The sequence below is a fragment of the Leptosomus discolor genome, chromosome 13 (assembly GCF_034619465.1).
Source record: "Leptosomus discolor isolate bLepDis1 chromosome 13, bLepDis1.hap2, whole genome shotgun sequence".
NCBI classification, from domain to species: Eukaryota; Metazoa; Chordata; class Aves; order Leptosomiformes; family Leptosomidae; genus Leptosomus; species Leptosomus discolor.
This window is the reverse complement of record NC_141403.1, coordinates 21,847,023-21,871,327: the sequence shown is the minus strand read 5'-3', so window position 1 is coordinate 21,871,327 and position 24,305 is coordinate 21,847,023. Positions and strand designations below refer to the sequence as shown.

Genomic DNA, 24,305 nt, shown 5'->3' with positions numbered 1-24,305 from the left:
TGAATTTCTCAGCATATGTGTTTTTCAAGTAGAAAACCAACACGAATGTAAAGCTATAAGATCCTTTAACTTTTTCATGGAGGGGGACATGTGTCTATAAACCAGGCATAGAAATACAAACTGAACTCCCCAAGTCACCTAAAATGTACGCCTAAAGAGAGGATCCCTCACTGACTTTTACCAAATCTGTGTGTTCCTTGTACTCCTTTAAAAGGAAGTAGTATTTCTGCCCAGGTAAGGAAAAACCTCCAGAACAAAAGCAGACTTTAAACAAAAGTGAACAATACCCTAAAAACAGCCAAGGGCTGAACACTGAGGAGGCGGGAGGGATGGCACTGGGACCTGAGGGGTTAGTGGGATCCTTCATACAGTTAACCCTCTTCACTGAGCCTGACAAACCTTGCTGGAGAACAAAATGTTAAGTTCCAAACAAACTCTGTTTGGTAGCTTTTTAGAAGGCAGACATCTTCCGAGTGGAAAACCATCCGAATATTATGCCGAAGGAGCAAACGGATTTCTGCAGTGCCTCCCTGCAGGAAGCGCCGCTTGCCCCTCGCTTGCCTAGGTGACTCGCCCGCAACCACGCTTCTCCTGAACGCAAGGTAACTGTTCATTTGCTGCTCTGAGGAGACCCTGAAGAGCAGCATGTGGTCAGCGCAGTAACTCGTTTTCCAAGGCACCAGTAACAAACAAGCCTCGCCGTTCCGGTTGCTGCAGATGCAAAGAGGAGTTTTGCTGTAAGAAAGCGATCCCGCGCAGTGGGAAACCCCCTCCGCCCTGCCCTGAGCACCCGGCTTCCTCAGGGCAGAACTCATGCTGGACCTTCCATTTTGCTCTAATAAACAGAAGGAAAAAAAGCAAGCAGTTTCTCTGGTAAGACAGCTTAAAACTGCATTCTGTAACAGCTTTAATTACAGAATAACTCAGCATTTTACACGAAAAAGCGAGGATGCTTTAACTCATTAATGAGGAGATAGAACTCCCCATCTTTCCGGTCATGCTGTCACAGCACTTGCACTGTCAGACACAGACTGAAACACTAGCAGTTACCTAACAGACAAGTGACAACTCAAACCAAGGAAAAGCTTCAAACCATATAAATACAATGGAAATTCTTCCCTATTTGTTAAGCCTACAGGTTTGCTTCTGCAACAATTCCAGTCTACTGAGCAACAAAGGGCAAAATTTAAACGTGAAATTCTTTCAGGCAGTTAAGATGATTGCTCTTCTCCGTTTTAAACAGGTACAGTGCAACCCTCCATACCATCAACATGAAATCTTAGAGGCCATATTTTGGTGAAAACATGCATGCAAACTTACAGACTCATATAACATTTGACCAGTTATTTTCTCTATTGTCTTCAAATAGCCCTTCAAAAGAAAGACTGGCTTTGTAAACCAGCATGTTACACTTGCAAATGAAGCACAGTAGATATTATTTATGAGGCCATAGCCTAAGAGTGATTTTTAGAAATACATTTACAGTCAAATTACATGACTGGCATCTTCAAAAAGAAATCCACTTTGAAGATAAGTGGGGTGATAAGCAGAAGCATGTTGACAAGCAGATGCAATTTTAACAGTAATATTTCCAACTCTTTGGATTCCTCCTTCTGCATTTTTTAATTCTCCACTGGTAATTAAAAAATGCTCCCAATATGGTGTTGTGACAGTTGAGTTTGTCAGTGATTTCTCTAGACGTTTGCAATTACATTCTAATACTGTTGAACTTTTCTGCTTAAAAATCCACTTAATTTTCAAGTTTTAGTTAAAGCTCCACAGATCAACGAATAAAGACACACTTGGAATAACTCACCAGTATATACTGAAGCTTTAGCATAAAGATTGCTATAGGGAAGGAATTGCTTAAGAGCTTAGACAGTGTTTCACTTCAATCAAACCTACTTTTCATGAAACAAAGCTACTCAAACAAAAGAAAGCATCGGCTATAACTACAGTTTTCAAGTATAGCTATCCTTTGCATGGTTTGCTCTTAAGAACAAATTTTTGGGCCTTAAAACAGAGACAAGAAGTATCAAAGGGTGAGATTTACCATACCAGGTGTAGACATTCCAAATTGGTGAAACCAATTATCTCGTCAAACTCACATTTTTTCTGAGGAGAGGAGGGGATAGAATGACTAGTTCAGGTAAACATAAATTTGGAGAGGTCAATTCTACCAGGAATGCGAGAAAGAAAGATAAAAAGTTGAGAATCAACCTTAACAGAGTATTTGAAACAAAAGTTTCGAAAGAAAGACTGTTCTTATCGCTTAAAGAATGTGGTTAAATGCTGATGGGATGTGCTCCAAGTACCTAAGGCAACCCGAACGAACCTTTGAAAGTGGTCACTAATGCGATTCTAACCTAACCAGACAAAGATCACAGCCCAAGGAGTCCTGGTTTTGAGTTGATATAAAATACTAATCACATGAAATGTAAGTTTGGGCTAACAACATGCCTCAGAAACTGTTGGGAGAAACACACAGGCTTGGAACTTTGCTAAATTTGGTCAATTTTCAAGAGGGACTGAAAAAAGCACATCCTTGATACACATGGAGCCTGTCACCTGACGTCCAGCACACCAAATATCAAGGGTTACCAACCCACAAACAGTTTCTTCAATACTGGAAAACCAGTGTATTCCCCCCTCCAAACTTTTTTTTTTTAAAAAAAAAAAAAATCATATTTTTTTTTAAACTTTCTCCTACCAGCTTAAATGGCTGAATCTTTTTTACTCCATGTTGCTAAAAGCAACAAAGCGTACTCAGACCTGCTCTGTGCTTTATTTTAGCTCCAGCAGTTTGTCTGGCCAAGTTACAAGCCAGTAAAATGGAGTTATTGAAAAATGAAGTGTCAGGCAACTTAATGTTACCGATCCCACCTACTAAAATGTCTTCGCAAAGACCACTTCTGCAAAGACAAACGCCTTCCATCACAACCACTGATCACCTGCCAAAGCCTCCGTTCAGCCCAGTTTGCTTTTTAGCCCTTTTAAGCTAAGTAAGTCCAGGAGGACTTTGAACATAACAGGTTGATAGGCACCACAGCAGTGGGATTTCTTGCTGGCACAACACCAAAAAGGTTGGGGTGAAGTACTGTAGATATTTGCCCCACATGAAAAAACATCTTAATGCAGCTTAATAACTACACAGTGACTCTCTGCTGCCTACCTCCTCCCACCACTAATATACATTTTTACATGACAACTGCGTGCACATCAGTTTTATATTCATACGTATTTCATTACAACCCTAAATAAAGATAATTAGGAATATGCTGAGAATATATTCTGATTCTAACATATTAGTCAAACAGTGTGAATAACTGGTGCAAAGAGGGGGATAGATGCAGCATAGATACTTTAGTATAAGTTTTTCTTTATGTGAAAATGTATATGAACTCAAAAATCTCTGTGCTAAGAAAAAAACCATAGCACCAACAGTCAAACACTCACTTCCTATGTGCTTTTGATTTTATTCTTTAATTTAAGGATCTATCAATACCTTCTGCCTTTTTTTTTGTGTTCCCATTTATTCAACCCTCTGGAACCAGGGTCTACAATTTTCCAGCTGGCAAATACTGAAAATGAGTTGTTGCTTCTGTAGAGCATTTGGGACTAGAAAAACTTTTTTTTTTTAAAAAAAAAAAAACAAGAGAAAATAAGAAAGTCACCTTTAGAGGAAACAAATGTATTTAATTAAAATGGCTTCAAAAAGCTGTTATTGCCCCAGTATTGATTTTGTTGTGTAGAAATTTGGATAACAAGAGCTTTCACATAAAAACATTCCTAAATAGAAACTTGTCCTTCATGTTCACAGTGGACACTCATTCAATAACGATATTTAAGTACAAAAGCAAATTATGCTTTGCATGCCCAGAGCCCTCTTCCTTCTAAGAGTCTTCTTCAAAATCACTTCCAACAGAAATTACATTAAAATTCCACAGAACAGCCGGCTCATGTGAAAATAGCAAGACGAAAAGCAACAGGAACACTTGTCTTTAGAAGCTGATCCGGGATTTCAGTCTGGAGTGTTTCACCAGCACTTCTGGAAAAAAAACCCTAACTGAAGTTGCAGTAATTTTTTATTTCCTCATGGGTACTACGTACAAAGAGTCTGTTTACTTCCAAACTGTTAGAAATGTAAGGGAATTCAGTCATTTAAACACACTTTAGCATCTTGTAGTTGTGAGAACTATCGTTCCATCAGGAAAAATTTGTACCACCATGAAACAAAAATTTCCACTTTGGAAGTTGAATTCAATCAATGCTTTTGGCAAAAATGAAATCGGTGGAAGTTTCAGTTCTTAATGCCCCAAAATACCCCTCCTGAACAACTCACAAGAGTACTGTGCAGACTTGAAACACGCTAGCCGGTTCAGGTGTTGTATCACCCATATGGGGTAAGTTTTAAATCCAAGAGAAAAGTACTTGCAGTAACCTTGCAAAATTTTTATTCAGAATTTCGTTACATAAACCAGATACTATTCACATTCTCTTATAACATGAAGTATGTTTTCTTTTCCCACATGTTGAATTTAGAATGGTGAATCAGACTGACTTTATAAGAAGTTAGACTAATCATGGTAATAATTAGAGACAGATTTGGGCTATTCTCTGTGAAACACTCAAATTTTTCCCAAGAACTTGAAACTTCAGAAGTGTAACAACCTACAAAATTGGAGCCATCACAACATCTATATTAAGCTTCCTTTACTTGCTCCACCTTAAGAACAGAAATTTCCAGGGAATTGCCTTCAAGCTGACAAATGCCACCTATCACTGCAAATTCTTAAAGCAAATCAACTTCTCCCACAACTGGGAGAGGAGGTGGTTGCCTGTCAAGGATCTTTAATTTTGTAGATCTTGGTCTGTTTTTTTCCCTACTCAATGATTATCCATAGTCTTCAAAGGCTGAGGGCTTCCTCCTTCAGTGAGGAGACATACCATATCTCACCAAAATGGAGTGAGATGCTCATCAAAAGGTAGTACTCAAGTAGGAAAACTACATTTATTTAACAAATTACATCAAGGAACAACAATGAGCTGCTACTCCTATCAAACATATTATCTTTGATTGGGGATTCATTATCCCATTGCTGATATCAATAAATGGGCTGTATTTGCTTTCTGAAGTTTTCCAGCAACCTTAATTCCACGCAGAGATCTTAAACCACCCAGACAAGCTGCAAGATTCAACCTAATTCACCAACACTTAGCTGAAAGGCCGCTCCTGCAGTACAAAGATAGAGGGAATAAGTTTTGAGGGCACACAGTCTTTAAGATGAGACGTTTTCCTCTAATCCCACTGCCATTGGCAGGGCAGGCCCGCAGCCCAAACCACAGTGCAGTTTCAGAAGTGGGCTGATACTCCAGTTCAGGCAAATTCCAGTAATTATCTCCAGTTCTTACAGAGGCAGATCTGAACAGGAGACTTACAAAAGGACCTCAGTATTATGCATGACTAAACTCTACTGCTCCAGAAACTTAAGTAGTTAGAACAACCACACACTATAGAGATTCAGATTAAATGTCCGAAGCAATTACTTGTGAAAAGATATATCAATGACAGCAAAATAGAAGCTAAATTTTTCTTCAGACAAACATATTTTCCAGTTACCTACAATGGCAAGTAATTGTTTACTTGAGGATTTGTTTGCTCCAGAATTAAGCATAATGGTTTTTTGAACATCCAAGTGTTGACCACATACAGAACTATCGATCCCCTTGTCATTTTGCAGTCAGCCACCACTGAGTGTCCCTTTAAGTAAAATCTACTTCAAGGGAAAGGAGCTAATGGAAGATTTAATTCCTAAAATGTGTTGTGTCTAGGGTGACCTTACAGACAGACTCTTTACCAGACGCACTGCTTGATGATCAAGCTAGCTGTGCTGATGCAGCAAGTGATCCAGGAGGCAGGAAAGGATGACTTTAAGCCACCAATATTTCTAAATTTAGATCTTCAGCTTTTCTACACTGCAAAGGTCAAACCAACAGTATACTCACATCACTTAGAGAGGAATTCTAGAAGACTATACAGTGTAATAACACTAAGACTTTACTTATGACAGAATGCAATGAGTTGCTTGGATAAGAAAACAGAGGGCCACCATTTTTTGGCAAAATGCTTGAATTTCTACATTTATCTTGTCAGCCATATTTGGGACATGCTGTTGGCTATTAAGGGGACTTTCAACCAGACTTTGGCCACTTAGTTCCTTAATACTTTTTGAATAGACTGTCACCGAAAATGTTTTTGAAGAAATTTCTGATGACCACGAATAACAAATGCAAGGCTGACAGCCTGGGAAGCACTGAGCTGTAAAAAATTAGGTCCCAAGATTCTCAAAGCCAAATGTCTCAAGGCTGGGAACTGGAAGAAAGTTATAGTGACAGTGAATATACTGGTTCAATTAGGATAAAAGGTGTCATCAGCAAAATTTTGCACAGGAGTTTGCAGCAGTCTTTTCTGACAGCAAGAAAGCAAGCAAAGCTGTAATTTCTGTCTTCTAGCAGAGTGGCTGTTGAAAGGAAGTGCAATTATACTTGAAGGAAAAGAAAACACTTAGAAGAATTGAAATACCACTGCTCCTTTTAAAAGTCTAGTAAATGGGTACAGAAAAGACAATTGAGGGATTTCTGAGACTCTGAGCTCAGCTTTTGTTGATTATGAACTAGCAAGCCCTTTCTATGGATAGCTGTAGTTTTACTTTATGTCGTGAATCATACAACACAGCTGTACTTCAAATTAAACCACCATTCTAATTTGTTGAGACAACAAAGAACAGATAGATTGACAAAAACCTCTTTTGGAAGAACTCAAAGGGCAGCTTTAATATGCAGACTTCTTCCAATCAGATAGCCAAAAATGAGTAAAATAATTTGCTTTAGTTCAACCAGAGTGCAAAGATTACTCTGTGTAGAGTTTGAAAGACTGGAAGCTCCCTAAAAGACTTCAGATCAATACCACCCTGTAGCAAAGTAACTTAAAAAGCTTCTTTCTTGAATTTAGTACGAAATACTTAGCAGAATCTCACAGTGTGAACGTACAGAAGTCATTTCAGATGTTTTGAAAATATACTGAAGTCCAAGCATGAAATACCATTTCATATATATCTTTTATAATTTACCCATTTGTTCTTAAAATTATGATTTCTCCATCAGTCAAAAATACAATCTACTCGGGGTTGCTGCAGAAATTATCAGTAAGAAGTGCTGCTAAAGAAAACATTTCACTGACCTATACTTTTGTAGAGAAGTTTAAGTACTGCAAGCAAAATTTTGTTGCTAATAGATTAGATATCACTTCTAGTTATCAGATTTCTTCTCACCAGTTATTCAGAGGGGAATATTTCCATCTTCAGCTGAAAAACACGTCTTAACACAAGTACTGAAATTTCCGTTCAAAGTAAAGAGCAACCATTAGCCCGTACATCAGATTTACACAAGCTGAAGTTACCAAGACTGGAACTAAACACTGTAAAGCCACTGGCCTTGGCACTGAACTGAGAGCATTCAGAAAGAAGTTTATGTAAAAAAAAACCCAAACCAAACCAAAACACAACACAACAACAAGACAGAGCATACTAGGAACCTGAAGAAAACCTCCGAAAATCAAATGAAAAATCCATATAGGTGTTCAGTGAATACACGATCAAAGCTGTCTGGTGTACGTGAAGTCTAAATAAGTTAACTGCTTAACAATAGATAGTGTGGGCATACTTCAAATAACCACATGCTTTTTAGCTATAACCTTTAATGACTAAAATAATCCATTCAAGGACTCCATTACATCATTGCATCAATCCATTTCACATTTGCAACCTTCCTCCTTCATTCTCGCTCACCCTCAGAGGAAGGGCTCACGTTGGCGGCCAACCTGGGCAAAACCCCGAACAAAAACCCAACCCAGCTCTCCACACCAGAAAACTGCCCTTTACCAAACACTAAGCTGCAAAAACCCATGGACATGCCGGGAACTGTGCTTTGGGATGCAAAACCAGCAAGGTGCCTCCAACCCCCTGTGCTTCAGGGAGACCTCACACCCCAGACCTGGAAGCTTTCAGTAGTCCTGACACCCAAAGACTCTTTCCCATGAAGCAGCAGCCACCACTCCTTTACTTCTCTGCGACTTCCCACAGCATAAGAAGCCCTTAAGCTTATTAGAAAACAGAGACTGCCGAGGAAGACCCTCCATATCATAGCAACCGTCAACAGCAAACAATGCTGCTGCAACAGTTCAGTTTCCTACTTAAAAGTTACTAAAAATTGCAACATATTGATTCTATAAAACTACTGTTACAGCATTATTTTTCACTTTGGTGTCACTGCTGGGTTCATTTCCCATTGTTTAAAGTGCACTCTGCTTGGACCATAATTCCTCGGACACAACGAGACACGCAGAGAGGTACTGGATACCAGGGTGTTCGCAGCACGAGCTACCGTTCAAAAATCTGAAGGTTTCCATCATGCCCTTTCCCTCCACAATTTGAACCTGACTGCAAAGCCTGCGCTAGAACATACCAACACAGGAACAGAAGGGTTCCTCTGGGCTATCAGTTCAGCACCTCACACGAACATTAAGCACTCAAACTAGATCAGTATTATGTGATTTTTCTTTTTCTGCTAACTCCCACTCACCACTAAATACTTTTAATATCTTAAGAGATATTTTAGGTGTATTACAGGAGATGCCACGCCACGGCTACGCGCCACGCCACTGGAAGACAGCAACAGAGACTGCACATCTCATTCCTGTTTTGGTGCCCCAATTCCTTTAGCATTTCAATTTATTAAATGAAGTGCACTCAATTTCCTAGCTTCAGTAACGTTAACTGAAACACTTCATTAACTATTTTCAAAGTCTGCTCTGCATCAGAAAATAGGCAACTCAGGACATATTGCTTGGCTAATTTGCTCTACAGCATTATTTGTCTCATATGCCTGTCCACCCTCCTAGCAAAGGCATTACTTTGAGACCGCCACAGCCTTTCACCTGATTTTTCCTCTTCCTACAAAGACCGGTATTAAAGCATACTAACATGGAATATATTTATTCAATACATATTATTATGGCAACTAGTTCACAATATGTGAGTTTAAAATGGTAAGGGGAAAGATGAGAACTGCAAACATGTTCACTATCACCAAGTCTCGGTGGAGACAGCAGAGTGAATCAAGTGGAATTGAAAAATAAAGAAAACTGCACTGATAACTTAAAGCTTGAAATATCTCAACTAAGTAGATACCTCTTCTTGCTACCTACATACTGTGCCATGGAAGCTAAACATTTGGTTTTCTCTTACAAGCAAATTCTAGTTGTACCAGTCTCAAGAGCTTTTTCATATTATGTACCATTGTTACATTAAAAATACCGGTGCGCTTTCACGATTTAACTCCTTTTTAATAACTTACAGCAATAAATTTCACATCTGACATGTTTCAGCTACATGAGGTGGAATTTCATTCTAAGAAAATTTCAGTAGAACCATGAGGGGGCTCAAGGCCACCTCCTGCTGAAGTCACACTCCTGTTGGCTTCAACAAGAGCTGGATCAGAGGTCTAAACAGCAATTCTTTTATTTCAAGAAATCAGATAAGAGGCATGTCAGAAAAATACTATCTACACAAAGATCAAGACCATTTAAGAATAAAATCTTGTTTACCCATTTTAGATTTTCCAAATAAAAGTAAGCTGCAAATGTATTTTATTGTTACGCAGGTCACAATCACAAGAGGCTGATCAAATGTGAGCAGTATAAACAACTATTTTTAATTTATTAATTTCTACTTCCTCTTTTTACACAGTATGAAACTCACATTCATTGTTTGATCTATGCAGTACCCTTTTGACACGACATTCGTGAGATAAAGGCAAGCATTGTATTAAGCTGCATAAGAAGTTAGGATTTCAAAACAACTCCAGGCTGTGACACTGCAGCCTAACTGCACAGTACCGACCAAAAGTCATAAAAGTAAATGGATGTAGGAAAGATGCTGCATTTCCCCTCCCCAGTAGCTATCGGACTTCTCAAAGATTATTTTTCTTCCTCCATCCCTGAGTATTTTAGAAGTGGCACCAATCAACCAGTTCAGGTATTCTGTAGATTTCAAGTCTGAAGACTGACATCAAACAGCGGTGCTAGATTTCTCTTGTGCGTGCTACGGTTCCAGTGTCAGTGACTACTGGAAAGGTGCAATGGAGCAATGGAGCACTGCTTACCAGAAACCTACAGCCTCTGCAGGCCCCATCTTTGCCAGGAATGAGCTGAGCCAGAACACAAGCACTGGATCACACTTGGACTGCCTTTGCCTTGTTCATCTTCTGTTTTCCAGAAACATTAATAACTAAAATAGGGACATCAGGGTGACCATAACAAGTTGCAAAATAATGATTTAAGCAGCTGGGCCAGGGTGGATTTCCATAGTGAACCGCTGGGACAAAGCCTCTCTTAATGTGGCAAGAGGTGATGGTGTTCATGGTAACAAATAAGCTGGGACTTCAGGCTATATGACAGAGCAGAAATAATTGAAAGTTATTAAATACCACTTCAGCCTCGTTATGCTCTTAGTGCCCCGAAGACTCCAATTTTCCAAACAGAAACTTCAGACCTTGTTGGGATGTATATGCGTGTATAGCACTTGGATTTTAGAAACGTGGCCCCCCGAAACTGCAGCCAGTAGGTGTGTTAGCGTGGAGTAAGCTCCTGGAGATTTTAATCCTGCTGTTCAGCAACTGTTCTTACATCCTCCCTCTGGTACGGTATCTCTTTAGTACATACAGCACTGACTGACCACAAAACCATCAGTTTAAAAACTTCAAACTGAAAATGGAATTAGGATGATGGGCAGAAGCTCCTTTCTATCTTTCTTTCTATTCCCTGCCTAGCAGACACTGGGTCAGCATCTGAACCAGCACTCTGTGAGTATGTTTTCCAGCACTCCACTCCAGTTCAATCCTGGCTGCAATTTAACAGACTGACAGGGAAATTCTTAAGAGGTAGAAAGGTCAAAAATAGAGAAGTTACTTAAGAAGCCGTTCAAAGACTATTTTAGCAGCAACACTACTACCTGTACATGGCTTCTGAGTGCACAAGTATTGTTGAGCTTACTTATGAACTTTCCCGTATAGAGCAAAAGCTAAATACAAATGTATGCGCTTTATCTTTGTAAACCATACATGAGGAACAGTATTTAACCATAATCCTAAGCAATATTCCCTAATAACAATGTTTTTTGGCATTTGGTGCATTTTCTACGCAACAAAAACATCACAGTATTAGGATGAATTAACAGTGACATGCCACCACCACTCCGTGCTGCTTCAAATGGTATTCTAAAAATATTCATCGCTAGCTTTCCTCTTCCAAACTTCATTAAAGGAAGGAATTTTTCTTCTAGCAATTTGAGACAGATTAAATTCTCATACCTTTCAGACTGATATTTTTCTGAAGACGCTCAATGATTAGAAATATCCATGATGAATTAAAAGGCCTACGCAAGCTTCTCATGTAGCTCTTTCTCCAATAATCCCCTGACACACAGCAACCTTGCTACTGCCATCAAAATCACCTCATGAATATTCATATATCGCATTCTGGGGTCATCTTTGCAATTTCTCTCATACATTCTCTGTGCACTAGAACAAAGCTCACAAAAGTTAAAATCACCTAAGTCACTTCAGTCCTATTACTTACATTATCCTCCATCAAGGAAAAACTACTAGAGCTTAAAGTCTTATGACTGAGAACAGAATCTGGTTGTGAGAGCAAGAGAAACCAAATGCACATCCGTGTCATATTTGCACTTTCAGCACTTTGGGGTACAGGATGCTGATCCCAGCAATTCTAAATCAAAACAGCTATAATCTTCATTTTCTATTGTCCTCTATATAGTTGGGTTTAAAAACCATTAAGCAGCTGCAGATTGAGAACCATTCCTTAACAAACTTAAAATAAGCACTTATTTTACCAAGTTCTAGTTTAGTAGCAAATTACTTCACAGTCTTCATTCCACAGCCAATGCCGGGACACTAAAATAATTTTTGCGGAAGAGACCAGCAAGTTTAAATTTCTTTCTAAGCAGAAAAACATCTCAACAAGCTCATTTTTATGAACGTCCCACATAAGAGTATCTCAAAAATTCAGGATGATAAAACACAGCTTTCCAAAACCATGCTTTATTTTCCTTAAAGTAACACTGCAGAGGACACCACCCTATACCCGACTGGTGATCAAGACCACTTCAAAGCAAGCGCAGTTCAGTGGTCTTCAGTCTTTCAAAACAGGAGACAACCTGGTTCTCCACAGACATTTACTGTGACCATTTGTTTAAATCAATCCCAAAACACCGCAGAAGCAAGCGTGACAATTTCAGAGTTACAAAAAACCCGTTACCTGCAAACAGAGGTTAACAACAACATCAAGATTGCATTGTCAAAAAGCACGCTGAACAGTGCCCAAACACCACGAACCATCAGTTACACTTCCTTTTACGCTTGAAAAACTCATACCTGGGTACACTGGCTGTTAAGCTTTGTTCACTTGATGACGATGATGATGACGATGATGATGCAGGTCTCTGATCCGTTTGCATTCCCACAGTCTCTGTTGAACCAGTCTGAGGTTTTTCACCTTTTTCTTTTGTCTTTTTTTTTTCACTGTCACTTTCATCACTGCCTTCTCCTAAGATGTCATCCACCTGCCAAAGAGCAGAGAGTCAGTGTATCCTCTAGCAGGCTATGCTGTATCAATATTACAGAATTATTGGATCACTCTTAAATAATCACTAATATGCTTCGGCTTTCCTTGACCTTCTCCTTGAAAATGCAAATTAAACCCCAGTGTCTTCAGTTTCTGCAACAGCTCTAGCAACACTCTATTCGGAGTAAATATATTTAGTCTGTTTAACTTGAGATATACACACATAGATATACATACTCACATACACCATAGTCACATTTGAAGGTGTTTGCACTTTATAACAACATGAACAGCTGTAAACAAGAAACTATTATGAAAAAAGTGCTGTCATGAAATTAAAGGGATAGATGTTTTATACCATCGTAACATAATAACACATACTTTATAATAGTATAAAATACATGTGGTATAACATAGTGAGTCACTTTGGCAAGGCATTTTAAAATCTCTAGCTAAGAGGTATTCTTATATACCTATCAAGGAGTACCTTGGTAGACATCTAACTTTAAAGACGTGTATTCCTAAATAACACAGTATGAAAGGAACAGAACATACAGAACCCCATCCTAACCAGATTGTCGGCTTATGCTACTTAATAAAGGCAAATCTACCAAAACATTTATACATTTCATTAAATAATTGTTTGGCCTTTGCTTCTGAAAAGTTAGCATGGGATTTGCTACACCTTGAAGAACATGCTAATTTGCTCTGACAGCTCTGGAACTGCTGAAACCATCATTAAAAGCAAATCATACTCAAGCTACCCTGCTGAGCTTCAAAAGCTTATATTCTCTTTGAGTCAGCATTCAGAAAGAGATGAAAACATGAGAAAACACAGGTGAGGATCCCACAGCCTCTCTATTTGTGTGAATGGCAGAGGACATGGAAACACGCTATGTGGGAGTATTTCGCTACTGATATTTAAGAATTTTTCCTAAAAGCAGCTTATCTCAGCATAAGTTAAGATATGCTTCACAGCTACTCTCTGTTCTCACTAATGCCACACCTGCTTTATCAAGAAGAAAAACTCATATATGAACATGGATCAGAACACTTACACTGCTTATCCACTGCTTTTGGAGCTTTCTTCTAGCTTTTGGGACTATCAGTGTAAGAAAGTCACTTCTATCACAAATGCATATTCACAAATGCACCTCTAATTTCTTTGTTTACCTTGATACGCACAGAAGGAGAGTCAAAGCTACCCTCTGTTTATCAATCTAAATGCAGAAGATCTATAGCTTGCCAGTACTCTACTGGAAATATGGTAGAGGTAAATGAAATTCCTCTTTCAGAGAAAGCAAACTCAAGGGAGAGCTTGCAAGTAAGGAGGGAGAGGAAACAGAAAATACAGAAGTTTGCTAACAGTCAAAGACCTATTCCATTTCTTTTTCTGATGTCCTAAGAGAGAGGAGAGGCCTATGACCCAAGATGATGTAGGTGCTCCGTAGGGCAAGGGATGTAGGTGACTCCCATCACACTCCTGTTGACTTCAGAAAGATGACGTATGTGGCATTTGTCTTCAGTCCTCTGCTAAACAGATCAATTTGGGGGATTTATTACCTTTCTACAAGTCCCTCTCAACTATTCCTGTTTGAGAGTAGTAGCAAATAATTTTTCTTCCTTATGTTGTGCTACTTCCCACTGAGGATTCTGCTAATCTATATTGTTTCAAAAGAGCAGTGACATAGAAGGAATAATAATAACAATAAAAAAGGTAAGTAGTACTTCAAAACACTGTAAAATAATAACTTCAAGGAGACTTGACAGCATAAGGGAAAGCAAGGACATTTTGTTACGAAGCATACTTGTGAAAAAATTTCTTTAAATATGTAATTGTTTCAGAGTTCTACGATTCAAACTTTAAAACTGGATTTAAAAATCCAGGCTATGCGATACTTGGATGGAATGACTTCTACAGAAAATGAAAAGTTACTTGCAAGCTGCTTAGATCTACAATTTAAGCTGTTTTTCCGTTGGCCCTTGTCTTGGTACATTTTTACTGCCTGAAACATTGCTGTCTAATGCCCAGCCCTCTCACTGTGAAAGCTGTAAAGAAACCATAGTAAGAAAGGAACCACATACCAGCTCCGTGCATCTAAACACAGATGACAGTTTCAGGTAGAACTGTAGGGATTGCTGTGTCAAATCACACCACATTAGTCCAAAAATGCTTTTCCTGTGACCAGAAGTTGTCACATGCAGGGAAAGTAAGAATCGTGGAATGCAATCCAAGGCCAGGGGGACTGAAACGACAGCTAGAGATAAGCCAACAGTGAACCTGGCAGAAGCGTGGGAAGTCCAGGGGGCAGGGATTTTTTGGTGCGTAGACAACACACAGAAAGCCTCAAGTGTTTAAGCACTACAGTTTGGGATAGGACAGCAGGCACACTGTGCCTACACCTTTGCTAGAAGATACTCACAAGCCAACACAGACAGCAACTGACAGTCACACAGCAGCACAGAACTACAGCGCTGACAACTCCTTTCCAGCAAGTCCGACATTTAAAATTACATTCCTTCACTCCAAAAGCAATGTTCTTCCAGAAAGTCATGTGTTTAAAACTAGATTCTCACTACAAAGTGTGTTAAGGTTTTCAAAGGACAAAGTCAGGTTGCTAGACATTCAGCATTACAGATGTCTCTCTCAACTGAACTTTTACAGCCTTATAGTCTCCTTTGCGGGAACAGTTCTGACAGACTAGCAGTCTCGTTATTGCCATGGCTTTTTTCTTTCATTCTGCACAAAGATGACATTATTCTTTTGAAGTCTGGAATGCCATTTAATATTAGAATCACTAAGTTAGTTGTACACAGACATGCCCCATTTCTGTGGAAGGGCATCTAAAATGCATGTATAAACCACAGAAATACAGCAAATCTTGAAAATTGTTGCATATGAAAACAATGAATGTGGGAAGGTCCTTACAAACCACTTCAACTAGAAAGGCACCCAAAATATGTATTCCTGCCTAACTATTGGCTAAATTGCAAACTGTGCTGAAAAATACAAAGATTACCATCTTCATCTTCCAGAATTCTCAAAAGAAATGGAAAACGAACTATGTTTTCATTGAAGCGGCGAGATTCAAGGCCTTCACTTGAAAAAATTAGTAGGTAAAAAGAGCAGCAACTATGTATCTAGACACATCACTAACTTCAAACAAATAAAAAAGCTTAAAGAACAGAGGAAACTTTCAATCTGGTTCAGACTAAGACAGATACTGATACTGTACCAACTACAACTTTGGCTTATCACCTCAGCTTTTATACAATTAACACAAATGGAACACCTAACACTTCAGAAGAAAATGCCAGCTGATACCAAGTCTTACTGCTAAGATGCAATGAGGGGATGCTTACTGCTTGAACACTACCATAGCAGCTGTCTCTAAAATACTTAAAAGACTTTTATAACATAGCAAGAATGATTAAAACTGAAAAAGGATTTATCCCTTGAAGACAACAAACTGTTCCATTTAGCAAGAGAATGAAGTCTGACAATTCTTTTAAATATCCAATTATAAACGCCAGAAAAAGTCCTCAGCTGACAAAACTATTTTATTTCCCATTTAGAGGGAACATAGCATATGTGCATGCAAAGTATAAAGACCAAAGAGCAATGAGATTTTAAGTCTCATATTATGAGCTGTAAAGTAGCTAAACCTTTGTTAAAAAGAAGCCAAAACCTTCTGCAGTATTAACAAACCAGGTCAGCTGGAAAATGTTCTCACTCCAGAAATCGAGTTTACACATTCAAAATGAATCAAGACGCTGAGAAAACACCAAGAAAGAAACTGTCACGAGCAATCTCAATTTGCTGGAAAGAGAATTTACAGGCAACATTTTGGGGCAGCATTATGGATGTGAGACACCTATCGTGATGCTTTACATTTTTTTTGAAGAAGCAATTACATATGCAGTAATGTAATCTACATATTAAAAAAAAGGAGCTGTGAATAAACCTTAATTCTTGTTTTTAAACTAGCAAGTATTTAAAAATTCAAGTTTTAATAGAACTGAGAAACCAACTGCCTAGACAGCAACAGAACACCACGTGTAACCACTGAAATGATCTCTCCTAAAAGCGGTAGAATGCTCTGAACCAATGCTTTACTGGAATTACAGAAAATTCTACAAAAAAGAATAGGTTTGATAGACAGCTGTTCATTTTGTGCTCCAGTTTTGCATGGAAGATACACATGTTGCCCCCCTCCCAGTCTTTCCCAAAAGATGAGGTATACTTCTGCTCCAACTTATTTTTTAAGTCAGGGAAAACCAGAAAAACCCCAAGTATTTATGACAAGTTCTTTCAGTTTGTTTCTACCGAGACAAAAACAACCGTTCATTGTTACCCACGGACACAACTGAACCGGTACTGACAGTGAGCACAGATAAAAGTGAACGTCATTTCAGCATAAAGCCTGTCTCTCCTAAGCACGGATCGGAGATTCTGTTGAAAACAGCGGGTCTTCAGAAGAACTTGCACATACTGACATGATCTGCCACCTGAAGGTGCCAAAAGGTTTCAAGACGTACCTTGTATTCTCCCCATGGCACACAAATCCATAAAAATAACTGAAATGAAAATAAGACACCCAAGTACACCAGTAATTGCAGGTATCTCCACGTAAACAAGCTATTACCTCAACATACTCTTTACAAATACTTTAAAGAGCTGCCGTGTTCGTGCCGGGGACCATGATGCCCTCTTAGTAGTTACTAAATAGAAAAGCTAGCAAATTACCACCTCTATCCAATTAGTGGGGAAACGGATGCTCTGCAAACAGATCCCAGACTAAAAAAAGCAAATACATCTTTCACGTGTCAATTCAAATTTCGCTGCGCTGCATTTCTTTCAGTGCCCCTTCAATTAGCTGAGAGAGTGACTCACTGTTTCTGGTCAGGATGATACACCTACATCGTAAATGTGCTCAATACGGATTTCTTTTTAACACATCTCTCAAACTGTATGTGTACAGTTACTCGAAACATCACAGGCTGGTAGTCTTGAAAAAACCAACCATGAAATGCACACCACACCTTTTTTTGAATATTCTGAAACACATTGCTGACATCCTGAAACGCCAGCGGGCTCAAAACTCTTCCGAAGAACCAAACCAGTTCAGTGTTTGGGGCTGGTTTTGCTTGACATCCTCTTTTTGCCAAAAGGTATTTTGGGACTGATCTCTTCCACGCTTGCATGACTTACATGAAGATTTATTATTTGTTATTAAAAAAAGAAAAGGAAAAAGCTAGTGTTTTGGTCTTACAGGTTACTTCTAAACTACAGAACACAAACTGCTCAAGGCTGTAAATACACTGCATGTATTTAAAAATTATTGAGTCAATGTGCATAAACAGGCAGTGAATGGGGAAGACAGTGCTTTTTAATTCTATCCTCAATTACTTCTAAAGTATCTTAAGCCACCTCTGCGTCAGAAAGCCGTCCCTGACACATGGGCACCTTCCAAATGCTGCCGACATCCTAATTGCTTTGCAGCGCATTAGCAATAGTGCCAAAAGATGCTCTTCCATGTAATTCATTGCTTCTCCAGCAGAACTGGTGGGCATGCTGTTTGGGGAATATGACAACCTTCCCTAGAGGACAGAGCTTGCTTTTATAAGCTCCCACAATTCTCCACTTGATCCTACCCCTGCCTCCACTGTCAACATTCCCTCCTGCTTTGTCCCAAACTATTGCTTTTTAGTAGATCAGCAGAGTTTTTACGTAATTTTTACATAGAATGTTAAGAGAAATCAACAGACTATTTCAGGAAATTTAACACAGCAGCAAAATGAGAAGCCAAAGAAAGAGTAGATGGGAAAGTGACCTTAAAAAATACAAACTAAAAAGCACTTCTGAGCCTGTAAAATTAACAGTGAAGGATGGTACTAGACTGCATATCAAATCAGAAAGCGGTGGCTCTACCTTCCTGGAGCTGGGCCCTGAACTTTCTAACCTTCCAGCACAGAGGTATGAAAACAAAACTGTTCTGTCAGCAGCAAAACAAATTGAAATAATATTGTAAAAAGTTTACAAACTCCAAATTATTAAGTAGTTAGCAGGAATTAATACAGTACTGGTAACTCAGCAGTGCAGTTTTCTTCCCATAACCCAGCTTAGAAGAAGTCACCCCACAGTGCTGCAGCCCTGGAAGGTTCGAAGCCAGCTGAAAGGTCCACGCAATTTGGAAGCAATGCTTCTGAACACCTCAAGTCACACGCTGAGAAGATTTCACCGACAAAGCATCACAGTCAAAGATAAGAACGAGAAATCTTCCTAAAAGTTGTGTTCTTCACAAGGTCCAGGCAAGGCTAGCTGCCGACACCGACAGGGCATACAACTGCCCGAGAAATCACTACCACAGCACATTCACAAAGGCTCATCCTCTCTGTCCCCCCCGCTCGTCCAGTCAGGCACTAGGCATTCGGTGAAGCAGGGAAAGGTTTATCCAGAGCAGGGCAGGAGAAAGGAGATTTGTGCAACTGCCTCCGAACGTTTAACCCCTTGACACCCAAAAAAAAGCACGTCTGCAAAGAAGAGCGAGGCGCCGTGACGGGATCGATGCAGCACCTTCGCGAGCACGAGGCCATCGCACTTTCGCAGGCAGCCGTCTCCCATTTCAGCCCCTGCTTGGTTCTGTGCTAAGCAGCTCAAACAGACTCTGCCACAGGTAAAACTTCAGCACGATCAGGCATTAGTTCAGCAACTCCATATGTCAGAGCGAAGTTCCTACGATAGCTGCCTATTTGAATGTGGAGCTGTCTTCTACCGAACAGAGTCCATCTAGTTTTTACATACATTTTAGAAGGCAACTGATTTGTCTTATGTTGCATCTGTAATAAGAGGGGCTGAGTTCAGAAACACACCTACAAAATCTTTTTGATTTCTAATGAAGCCAAATAGCAAAACCCAGGCATATAAACACCGAAGTGTAAAGAAAAATAGTTGTACTTCAGGAATTGCACTGAAATTCCAAAATCAAACAAAACTTTTACAAAAAGAGGAAAAAAAACACCTGAACTTATCTTAATGATTACAGGCAACCAGTCATCCACACTATGAAAAAAATTCAAAGTAAATGTGTTTTTAATGGTTTAAAAATGGTTTTATGACAAATTTTCAGAACATCCAATTAGTTTCAAAATGAGGGAACTTATTTTTCTTCATAATTTTTAGTATCTACTGTATTTAATGATTCTTGGTTTTTGGTCTTACACTCATAAACACACTTTTTTTCTCGTTTCTCTCTACCTTTCTGCAAAAAGACTCCTGCCAAAAAATCCCCAGTAGTTTCGTATTTAGCAATTAGGGAATCATCAAAACATTTTATTGTGTTTTTGTAACACAACAGTATTAACGAAATAATCAAAGACATTACTGCTTTGTCCCTCAGCAGCAGAAGTCCCAGCATAAGGGACCTTCATTCTCAAAATGTATTGTTTAAAACGCACCTTGCTTTTCTCAGTATCTGACGGTATATTTTTGAATGGAAGGCAATTGCCCGTTTATGAAGGGGCATTATCCATGGATGGCTTCTTTTAGTTTAGGCAGCAAACAGCTTTCTGAGTTACATTGGAAGTCAGGCCTTTGGAACAAAAGCAAGACCAAACCTGTAATGTGCGCTTTGTGGCACCTGTGCTCCGGAATTCTGCTCATCTACTGCTGTCGAACTGCACATACAAGTATCAGCAGCCTCTGGTAAAGACCTACCAGCTTTAGGATGAAAAGCAATCACAAGAGAAGAAAAAGCTTTAAGCCTTGGCTCTACAGTAACTACAACTGTACGATTCACTACATTTGGGGTTTACTACTGCACTGAATACTTAGACGAGAAATGAAATAAATTGTCAGAGATTACATACTGATATCGTTATTAAAACCCAACACCAATAACAACACAACACTGTATCTTTGCTCATGATCAAGTGAGACTGTTAATCCTTTGAAGAATATTATTTAGAAGTTCTGACTGTCTTTGAATTTCCCATCTGAAAAGCAAAGCCTAGATTTGAGTAGAAACTTCATGAACATTCTGAAGATCTTTAGGACAAATACTTGAAACTGCTGAAAGAAACATTAGGTCATGTCTTTCCTTGGTAATCAGGGTGCCTCGGGAGCTAACTTAAGGATTCTAGGCAGTCCCTCTAAAACACTAACATTATTATTAGTATAATGAAAATTGCTTTCGTCAATTAAATTAGTAACACTTCATGATGCTGTAAAGTGAAAAAAAACCTCGTTCGTAACTACCAATTTCTGAAATATAAAATAAATTCACATGGACTAAACCAAAGTAATTGTAAAATTCACAATGATTTTTTATTTAAAGTCTCTAAAGACGAAATGTCCCAAGGGAGATAATACAATGATTTCTCCAAAGCCTTCCTGAGTTAGTGACACTGCTGCAGCCTGGAAGCTACAGCTTTATCCGATTATAAAGCCATCCATGCCTCTAATCTTCCTTTCCTTTATTCTGTTTTCAAAATAAATCCTCTGCCAAAACTTCATCAAATAGTGACAGTATTTTTTTTTTTTTTTGAAATGGTGAAGTCTGAGAATTACCACAATACCTATGGCTCAAATACAGCTGCAACTTATCCAGCAGGACAGACTTGATGGGAATCTTTGAAAAAACAAGAACAGCATTTCAACTCTGCCTGGGCTGCACATTAGCTTATGACTGGGATGGAGCAGGAGGACAGCCTGAGCCTACCGGAGGCAGCAAGGGTGGAGCCCTCTGTTTCTTTAGTTGCAGCATTTCTAAAGCAACGATACCCTAACAAAAATAAAAGCTCCCTGGCTGCTAAATCCAGTGATTCTTCAATTTAGACTGCTGAAAATATCCATGCCAGAATTCCAGAGAAGGCTCCAACAAGCTGAGTTAAAGGCCAGTGAGCATGAGGATGATCTACAGCTACCCTTCAAAGAAAGAATGGGGTTTTAGTCTGTTACTTATGACAAGTGCTGGCTTTAGGTAAGACACAAAGCCAGTAGCAGAAGGAGGTCTGTCCTGGGGTTGTTTGCAGGGAAGCAACCCTCCAGTGCTGCTGGGGGAAGCTGCCTGCTTAGCAGCAAACAGCCTTTCAGTAGGGTGACCTGCTTCCACTCTGTTCCACCCCCTACAGCTTCGTGCTTGCCTAGTGTTACCTCATCAGTCATTAACAGCTAAATACCATCAAACAAATGCAGATGTGGTAAGGCAGAGTCGAGTAAACCCCGTGGTCCTCTCCAAGCTCAGCTGGGTGATCACAAAACATGCCAGGAGCAATCAGGTGAAACCTCACTGACCAGACTCCTTTGATGTACTCTGCAGCACTTGTACAGATCAGCTGCAAGACGTTAAGTAGAAGCAAAACCCCATTTTGGGCCTCGACTTCTGCACTTCTTGGTGCCTCTTCCCAATATTTCTGAGCCCATTATTAAGTTTGGCTGAAATGAGGTAAGAACATTAATTTCTAACTTGCATAGCTGTAAGCAGCTATGGGACCATTTCTTACTGGATAGAAAAGAATCCGCTTAGTTTGACACCAGGAAATTGTTTTCCAAAGATGGAAAATCCAGTAATTTTTAACTTATCTTTGATCTTCATTTTTTCCTCTGTATACAAAAACTTTTAATTTTGCCTTTTTTTTCTGGTCTCAATTAATTGAATAGCTTTTTATGTATATTCTTACCAACTGAATGTTTAGGAACAGTTATCTGAGGAGAAAGCCATTACCACCCACATCCTCAAAAAAGCCAGCAAGTTTTTAACACACTTTAAGAGGTGATATTATGACATAATGCATGTGAACAATTAGACTTTCCTACAACACGTATTAATATCTTAATATTATTATTATATTATATTATCATTATAATGATTATTATGTATTAAGCTGTCTGGGATGAATTTAAGTCTCTCTGTAACAAAACATTTTCTTCTGCAAAGATGTCACTGGAAGGGTAAACGGTCTGAAGTAGGTTAAGTCGTCCCTCATTACATGAAATTTAAGGGAGAATCTGTGATATAACTCACAGCCATTTCTTCCAAGTAATCTCAGAAGAACTTACCTTTGATGTTCCATGTCATCTATTTCTTTCTTTGGCACTACAGCATTTTCTGCTTTCAAATTTCTGACTTGATTTTTAGAGTCACAGAATGCATCTGTGCACGTGCTTCAACACCCCTTTGCCTCAAACACTTCAAATTCAGATTTTACTGTTCTCTGTTGCAGTTACCACTCATCTGGCTCATCTGAGCAGCTGGTGAATGAGTAAAATCAGAAATGTAAGAAAAACTAGTCTTGTTCACTAGTCACCAGTTTTGTTGCCCCCTCCCTGGCAGGGCTCAAGGCCAGGCTGGATGGGGCTGGGAGCAACCTGCTCTGGTGGGAGGTGTCCCTGCCCATGGCAGGGGGTGGGACTGGATGGTCTTTAAGGTCCCTTCCAACCCAAACCATTCTATGATTTAAAAAAAATAAAAAAAATTAAATTTTCCTCTATTTAAATCTCCATACACTGAAAACTGTCTTTGAACTATCCTGGTTTTGATAAAGGCATGCCTCACGTAAGACCATCAAATCTAGCAGTGCTATTACATCTACTTGGATAGATTAGAAAGAATCGCTGTAAACACTTTAAGGAATATTATCAAACCTTAGAAAAAAGCTTTTATGAGATTTATTTCACGTATAATTCATTTAGAGATTGACTTTCATGTCTTGGATGACTAAATTTAAATTAAAATGCATTCTGCTGAAACAGTTGGTGAAACCAAAGCTGGTCAGAAAAAAGGCTATACATTTATACACTCAGTCACGAACTGCATAGTCTTCAGTATTGGTTTCCCTGCTGAATATCAAAGGATTTGGCTAGTAAACATGCTCAATACTTGCAGGCTTGAAGGAAATGGAAACCGTTTGAGTGTTCAGCATTTCCATTAAGCAGAATATTAATCTTGCTTTTTCTGTTTCACTTACTCGACCTGTTTAAAACAAACACCTTACAGGATATCCGAGTTGGTTCATCTGTAAACACCTGCAATCACAGAATAATTTGAGTTGGAAGAGACTTCTGAAGGTCACCTGCTCCAGCGCACTGCCTGAAGCTGGTCCAGTTGTAGCTGGTTACTCAGGGCTTTGTCGAGGGGAGTTTGGAGTATCTCCAAACATGGAGATCCACAATCCCTCTGGGAAATCTGTTCCACAGTTGATCACCCTCAAGATGAAAAGATTTTTCCTTATACACGAAGTAACCGTGTTGCAATTGTGTCAGTGGCCTCCTGTCCCTGCCTCTGTCTTCTCTAAACTCTTACACTGCTGTTGACAGCTACTGAACTCTCATCACCATCATTAAAGGAGTTGCTATGGGTTTGTAAGGACCTTTTAAGGAAAAACACTAGTTTGGATCTTGGGGAGGACTAAGCAGAAGTTTGTACTAAGAAAAAGCCGTGCAGTATTAAAACCATCAGCCATTAAACTTAAAACACTCATTTCTGATTTCTGAGGAGCTGATACTTCAATGACAATGGAAATAAAAATATCAAGTCTTTTTAAAAAAAATTAAGAGAAAGCAGTGTGCTGGAGTTTGGCTTTAGTTTTACAAATTCAAAAATTC

The 24,305-nt window shown here is 39.1% G+C and overlaps 1 protein-coding gene across 1 annotated transcript in view; it reads right to left on the bottom strand.

Annotated features, from left to right (window-relative positions):
* The window catches only part of CTDP1 (CTD phosphatase 1), a 115,375-nt gene that overhangs the window by 25,282 nt on the left and 65,788 nt on the right, over nt 1-24,305 (bottom strand). The window contains exon 12 of the mRNA XM_086472530.1: nt 12,511-12,698. Within this exon, the coding sequence (XP_086328656.1) occupies nt 12,511-12,698 (188 nt within the window). The remainder of the gene's footprint in view (nt 1-12,510; nt 12,699-24,305) is intronic.